This window comes from Nicotiana sylvestris, chromosome 3 (genome assembly GCF_000393655.2).
Source record: "Nicotiana sylvestris chromosome 3, ASM39365v2, whole genome shotgun sequence".
NCBI lineage: Eukaryota > Viridiplantae > Streptophyta > Magnoliopsida > Solanales > Solanaceae > Nicotiana > Nicotiana sylvestris.
The window spans coordinates 49383751-49391864 of NC_091059.1; the positions used below are offsets into that span (position 1 = coordinate 49383751).

Sequence of the window (8114 nt, forward strand, 5' to 3'; positions counted from 1 at the left end):
GGACACTTGTGGCTATCCGAATCCATAATAGCTTTGATTGGTGAAACAAGGACGATCCCGGGATTGACTTTCCGATTTTCAAAGTTTTGATGGAACATCCCCGGACGATCTGGAGCTAAGCAATGTTTCCGACATGCCGATTCCAGCGCCACCTATTATGTCCATATATTTTACCAATACACCTTAAATGTTTCTGACTCGATAGGTGGACTTAAAACGTTAATAGTACAGTTATATGTATATAAGAGCGAGTTTTAAACTTGTGTATTTGGTTATCACAGTGCAGTTGATGAATTATTCACCTGTATAGTCTTTAATCTTTAATATAAGAGCGGGTTTTAAACTTGGACTGTTATAAAGCATGGTTCGCTCGGTAAGGAAATTGCCGGATGCTGATCACAAATTCTTGAAATTTTGAATCGCGATCGGTAAAAAGGTCATTTGTCTTGCCTTTAAAATAAAATAGTTTTATTTTTTGTAAAATAATATAAAATGAGAATAAATATTACCATAAAACTAGCAGGTTAATAAATTGAGGTTAAGCCAAGAACTTATGATGCGACGACGACAACAATAACTCAGCAAAATCCTACTAATGGAGTATGAGGAGGATAGTGTATACGCAGACCTTACCTTTATCCCGAAGAAATAGAGAGGCCATTTCCGAAAGTCCCTCAACTCAAGAAAATAAAAAGACAAAAGAAAACAATATTAATATCAATACGGAAATCATAGAAAGAATAGGAATAACATGAAATTCAGAGGAAAAATATAAAGCAAAAGTGACCACTAGCTCCATTCAAAAGGAAAATAGTAAGATACACTATTACCGCCAGGTATCTTCGACAAAACCCTACCAGCATAAAGAAAAACTCGACAAGATATGCGGAAAAAAGATAAAACGTACTCTAGAAGAAAAAAGCCACTTGAACACGAACGTGTCTGCTGAAAATCAGCATATGTTGAAATTCTGATTCTCTGAGTGCCCCTAAATCTTAAGATTAATAAGATATGCTAAACATCATGAAAAGTAGTCAGAGCCAGCAAAGCTTTGACCTTCCACGTTCAACACGCGTAATTCAAAATTGGCTGCCCGCTTTTCATTCGCCACCTTTCTTCTATTTATACCTTTCAAAAACTCTCTCTCCTAATTAGAGAACAACTATTTCAAATTCCAAATACCCTAAACGCTATATCAAGAAGGTTAACCGAAGAATTAGAAGAAATCAGTAATTAATGGAAACACTAATGGAGGAAGAAGAGTACAACTGGAGAGAAGTGAAGCTTCCGTCGCTCATACCAGTGGTGCCGCCGCCTGAACTGGAGAGAGAAACAGGAGAAAGGCGCCGTGGGCGTGACATAGTCATCGCTATTGATCACGGTCCTAACAGCAAGCACGCTTTTGATTGGGCTGTTACTCATATTTGCCGTCTCGCTGATACCATTCATCTTGTCCACGCCGTCTCCAGTTAATTTGCTTTTCTTTTTCTTTTTCTTTTTGGAACCAAAATGATGGGTGTTTGTTGTTGTCCTTTAATTTGTTTCTAAAAAGTAATATGATTTCTTTCAGGTTTGAGAAATGAGATTGTCTATGAAGCTACACAGGCGCTCATGGAGAAGCTTGCCATCGAGGCTTTTGAGGTTGCTATGGTTAGTGTTTCTCTTTCCTTTTGCTACTCGTGCGTCCTTCTTGTTTGATTTTTGCCCTTCAAAAGAATTGTTGTTAATTGCTACTCTCGTATTTTTTCCTTTTTAATCGGTCCCAAAAATAATTATACTATAAGTAGTGGCAATTCAATTTTAAATTTCATTTTTTATCCATGATTTTTAGTCATGCAAATTTCTATAATTTGTTTTAGACTATAAGTTTCAAAAGTTTTTCTTTATTTCTTAAATTCCGTGCTTAGTCAAATACCTTCGCATAAATCGGGACATAAGGAGTACTTGGATTGCTCTTTTGGTTCCAAAAATAATGATGTTCAGAGTAAATTCCTACTCCTACATATCAATTTCTTACATAGTATATCCCATTTTCTTTATGATATTTGACTAAGCACGAAGTTTAAAAGTAATCTTTTTAAAAGGAGCCATATGGTTATAAATATATCACTATAGATAAAATGAGAAGTTTAAAGTTAAATTGTTTCTAAACTTGGAGGAGAGAGTATTTAGAAACTACTCAAACAGTATTACATGTTACAATTTTCTGTTATTTAAATATTTAAAGGATGTTGAACTTTCCAAGGAGTAATATATGGGGCAGTACAAACCCTCAGGGGTTGGCCTGGTGGCAATTGACTTGAGCCTTGGGGTTTGCTCCCTTTCAAGGTCTCAAGTTCGAAACACACTGGGTGCAAACAATTTCTGAGGGCCATCTGACTAGGTAAAACCTGAATTAACCGTGGTGCACTTGCGGAAAACACCTTGCCGAGGGCCTGCGCACCCACGGGATTAGTCGGGGCTCTTAGAGACTCGGACACCCGGTGCAAATCAAAAAAAAATATATGGGGCAGTACAATTTTTTCCATGCATGTCATTTGTGTCATCCTCAAAGATAAGTTGCACGGGTGTTCGTAGTTGTCTTTAATTTCCTTCTGATACTGAACTGGCACTTCTCGTGACGGTCACCTAGATCGGATTTCTCTTAAATGATGAAGGAAATCTCGATGAATATTGTTGAACTCTGATGTATAGAAGTTCTATTTTTGGATAAACCATGTTCTTACTATTCTCTCTTTATCACCAAGATGTGTGCTAATCTTCGAGCCGAGAGGCGGACTATTTTTCTTTTGATAAATTGTACTTTTGATAGCATAATAATGAGGTTTCGGATAACTTTTTCGATTTTGAGATTGCATGAAGAATATAGGGAAATGCATAAACACTTTTGGGTCAGCTCGAAAAGTTAAGTTGGACATTTTTTAGGTAAAAGAAGGTCCTTTTAATTTCCCTCCTTGAAACAAAGGCTCTAGCTTTAGAACCAATTTAGACATATAATGGAGTTCTCTTAGTGTTCAATTGAGGATTCTTTCTGTTCCTAAAGATGTAATTGGAGGAAAGAAGAGTTCATCAGAGAACGTCGAAGTTCCGTGAATAAGATATCATTGCATGAAGGAAGTTTGCATGAATGACAATGACAGATGGATGTCGCATTTGTTTCATTTAAACTTGATTTCATGGTCTGCTCCTCATTTGTTTCCTATTCACGGAGTTTTCGCTATTGGAATTTTGTTTTACATCTCTATGGTAAATCCTTCCTAGTGATTAAAGCTCGTTAAAGCTTAAGTTCCTCATATACAGCTTAGAATTGATACTGTGAAATACTTGCCTGAACAATATTATGGTCCAATAATGAGTGTATCTGACTTGAATGGATCATGAATGAAAGTGAATGTGAGAATGTTGTGGGAGCTTCAGCGAAGGTTTAATTTTTGAAATCAGAAGGCAAAGCTATGAGTTGATGTTCGAACAATTAGTGCACGTGCCTAACCTGTTGCTCATTTCTATGATTTATTATTCCTAAAAATCCAAATTGAAGTGCTGTCCTGGAATTTGTGTAGCAGCTCTGAGATCCCATGTTTGACATTTCCAAGAATTTGGTTCAACTTTCTTCTGCTTTTAACACCATAGTAAAAATTGCGTCTGCTGCACTGAATTATATGTCTTGACTTTTACTAGAATGTGTTGGTAGTTTGTTCTGTTATTTTATTCCTTTACAATACATATTATCAATCTGTGATTCCTTTATCCATCATTGTTGACTGATGCCAGAAGTTAAGCTCATTGATGGGGTAAGCTATAACTAAAATTTGAGTATCATGATTCGTACTAGTTGTCTCCAGATATAAATATACTCAGAATTTGAGAAGTCATTCAAATATATAGAATATAAGCTTTTATTTCCCTTCTTTTCTGTGTCTAAGAACCCTGCTTTGGACATATCAAAAGATGTTCTCATTGAATATGGTTCACGAAGTGGCGAGATGGTTTGAGTGACAACTTCCATGATTGAGAGATCGTTACCTGACGAACATATTATATAACTATGGGAAATTGAATTTGCATCTCCTCACCTGATGAATCTAGCATGTGCGGCTCCTATATTCTTTCCATGGTGATTGGTGATGAGTGCTTACCGATCGTTAGTTTTTCTTAATTGTGGATACAATGAAGTATTGCAAGGTCAGCTCGTTGCGATATGCATAATCTGTTTGACTTGAGGGGTACTCTCATTGTCATACCTTAATGGTTGTGGAATTAGTATACACCGTAAATTAGAAGGAGAAAGCATGTCACTATAGTTGGTGTGGATCTTTCCTCTTATCCTTTTCTTCGGGCTTTAGCAGAGTCTTAAGTTGTGAATAGGAGGCATAATCCGGATGAATTTAGAGTTACAATTGATCTGTTTGTGAGCATGCTAATCATTGAGATTCAGAAGTCCAGAAACCATTAGCCGTGATCCTTAGATGCTTGTTTCGAGAAATGGTTTAATTTTTTTTGTGTATATATCTTTGGTTTTCACTAATTGCAGAACTTGCGAATCCTTCACCCATTACTTCTGTCAATTGACTTCTTTGCTTTGTCCAGTCTTACCATTCTTATTCAATTTTGTGTGCTTTCTACTACAGTATCATCAAGGGCTTCCTCTCCATTTTCTATCTATATTTTTCTAAACATCAAGAAGCATGTCACATTATGATTTCTTTTTCTGTTTATATTCTCTAATCATCAGGAAGCATGTACAAATTTATTGATTTGTATGTTGCACTGAATTAGTGCATCGCTTGTGTGCTTTGTTCTGCATTTGAAATCTTTTACTCGCAGATATTACGTAATACTTCTTCCATGGTAATAGCCTTCAACATTCAATTAATGTGTCTTTTGTTGAGGGGAATATTGGATAATTATTATTGTTTGTAGAATTGGACATGAGAAGATGCAAACCAAAAGTCTATTTTTGTCGGATTATTGTTCAGACATATAATATCTGAGGTTTGGTTTCATGATGAACTGTTAATAAATGTGGAGCATCTATGTTGAAATAGGTGAAGACAGTGGCTAGGATTGTGGAAGGAGATGCTGGAAAGGTTATATGCAGGGAAGCAGAACGGTTGAAGCCTGCAGCCGTGGTTATGGGAACCAGGGGACGTAGTTTAATCAAAAGGTATCACTCTCTCAGTCGCAAATTTAGTTTATTAGCTTCGGTTTCAGCCGAACCTAGTATTTTCAACATGGAACATGAATATAAATGTGAAAAACATAAAAAATAAATGTTATATTATGAACCCATAATTTCAAAACTATAATACTACCAGTGCTAAGAATTTTAAGGGCTGAACCCATCAAAGTTCAACTCCTGGATCGGCCTTTCGCTCTCTCTCAAGTACAATACGTTCAGTTCTAAGTATATTATGAACCCTTCTGACTGATTCTTTTGTTTGTTTGATTTTTCCAGTGTACTTCAAGGAAGTGTGGGTGAGCATTGCTTTCACCACTGTAAAACAGCCCCAATCATAATAGTTCCTGGAAAAGGTACTATGTCCACGAATTTTATTCTCTAGCTTTGCTTCACTTCATGTTTTGTTTTTCTAAATTTTTCTTTTGGGGTGTTTGTGATAGTTACAAAAATCTGAACAAAAACTAATTTTGTTAAGCAGAAGCAGGGGAGGAATCTGTAATTTAATGGGAACTTGCCAAGTTTGAGTACTGCTGATGATCATGCAGTATAGCAGCAGCTTGTTTGCTATTCACAGGATATTCCTTCATATTGTTGTAGAAGAAAGTTCTGCTATTATTGATGTAAATTTTTTGTTTTCTGGCGTATTCTGGATCTACTTTGTGTATTTCACTATTCATGATTTGTTTGTTCAACTTCAACTACCAATATGTTGTTAATATGATTAAGAATTCACCGATGGTCTCCCGGAAACAACCTCTCTATTCCTTCATGGTAGGGGTAAGGTCTGCGTATATTCTACCCTCACCAAACCTCACTAGTGGAATTTTACTAGGTTGTTGTTGTTGTATAATTAAGAATTCAGTAAATTTGTTGTTATGACTAGAAAATTGCATGAACTTTTTGTTCATTTTTTTTGCTTTTGTACTTATTGTTTTTCCAATTTATTTTAATTATTGTATTTTTATCCATGTTTAAATTTTATTCTATTAAAACTATCGTAATGAATAAATCTTGCCTTGCTTATGTCAACAGTCAATTCAGTCACCTATATTTTAATGCTTTTTGAGTTAGAATTAAATATTTTCGAGTGATCCAAGCTAGTTTTAATATGCATTTTAGGTATGGTTACTAGTTAATACAAGGTTCGATTTGTCATTCTAAACGCATTTACTGCAAATAGCAAAGCTGAAAATTGTACTCCTATAATTCTGGGTAACTGGGTTTGCTCTAATATTTGTTAAAACCAAAATGATTGATTATGAACTTAAACCTTGTTGTCTTGGGCAAGTTTCATGATACAACTTTTAAGTCTGGTAATCCCTGTTCAATGATAAAACTTGATGATATTCGCAGAGAAAATTTCAACCCAGCACTATAGTCTGCATGGATTATGTTGGGTTTTGTTATTAATAACAAAAATGATGGGAAAAGAAATGAAGGGAAGTGAAATTTTGAATTAGTTCACTTTATTAATGCACTTTGTCCCTCGTTGGAAGAAGGAAAGAAAATCTGTGTATATATATAAAAGCTATCTTTTAGCTCTTAAAGAGTTAAGAAGAAGTCAAGCCTCGCGCCGTCGTCGTCGCTCGGCCGGAGTTTTTGGTACCAATACGCTGATGAGTTAAATCGTTCTATCCTGGGAGGATAATATTCCAACACCTCGGGTACTTGAGGGGAATAGTTTCCTTAAGGACACACTCTCATTCAGTGTGCTCGATTTATTCCTATATTATTTTTGCAGAATTTATTTTTGTTAAACTGGTTCTACTAACTTTCTGTTTCTGGTTTTATTTCAGAAAGTTTAATATTTTATTGTTTTTATGGCAATACAATTTTAAATAACAATCTTAAGGAAATTAATTATTATATTCTGTATTCTATTTGTGGAGATTAAAACCTGTGTGGTTTTCTACTCCGTCTAAATTTTACTATTCTGATTTGAACATATAAAAACTTCATCATAGTATTGAAATTCAGAAAACAATTTGAAGAACATAAAAACTTCATCGTTTTCTGTGAAACAGTATACAAAACTTCGATTTTTACTTATCATACGTATTGTTTATTGATTACAGTATTGTTTACTGTTCTTGTTTTGCCATTAATTGAACTCTTCTGTTGTTGACAGTGAGAAATTACAATTGATAACGGAAATCCTTTTGCGACTGTTGTTGCAACGACGATAGCCTTGTCAAGACGCACTACTGTTCCTCCGGTCGAGAAACCGGCGAAATTCTGGAGCCAACTTCAAAGGATGATAGCAAAGGGTGTTCTTCTGGCTAACCACCCTTGGTATGCAGAAATTCACTAGTGAAGAGCCTCCAGTGCATGTTGCGGATATGCCGGACAATGAGAAGTTCATGATTGTTGAGGCGTGGAAGCAGGCAGATTTTCTTTGCAAAGGCTATATCTTAAGCGCTTTAGAGGATGACTTGTACAATGTATACAATACGATGAATACTTCGAAAGAATTATGGGACGCACTTGAGAAGAAGTACAAGACGGAAGATGCATGCTTGAAGAAGTTCATGGTTGCCAAGTTTCTAGACTATAAAGTGATAGACATCAAAACTGTGGGAACACAAGTTCAGGAGCTTCAACTTATTTTTCACGACCTTATTGCTGAAGTTATGGTCGTGAATGAAGCATTTCAAGTAGTTGCAATGATTGAAAAATTGTCTCCTTCATGGAGAGATTTCAAGAACTATCTTAAGCACAAGCGCAAAGAATGAAGTTGGAAGATCTTGTGATACGTCTAAATATTGAAGAAGACAACAAAACAGCCGAGAAGAGGTCTCGTGGAAGTTCAACGATCATGGGAGCTAATATCGTTGAGGAGATTGCTCCAAAAGTAAGAAGAGGAAGAGGTCTTCTAGACAGACTAAGAAGCATAACAAAAAAAATTCAAGGGCAACAACTACAATTGTGGAAGAGT

At 35.7% G+C, this 8114-nt stretch overlaps 1 protein-coding gene across 1 annotated transcript; it reads left to right on the top strand.

Annotated features, from left to right (window-relative positions):
* Positions 1 to 1020: 1020 nt before the first annotated feature.
* On the top strand, positions 1021 to 6086 carry LOC104231083 (universal stress protein PHOS32). The gene is made up of 5 exons (XM_009784016.2): positions 1021 to 1468; positions 1571 to 1650; positions 5046 to 5164; positions 5456 to 5532; positions 5658 to 6086. Exons 1-5 carry the CDS (start codon positions 1237 to 1239, stop codon positions 5681 to 5683), a joined length of 534 nt encoding a protein of 177 aa, XP_009782318.1. The 5' UTR covers positions 1021 to 1236; the 3' UTR covers positions 5684 to 6086.
* The last annotated feature ends 2028 nt before the right edge of the window (positions 6087 to 8114 follow it).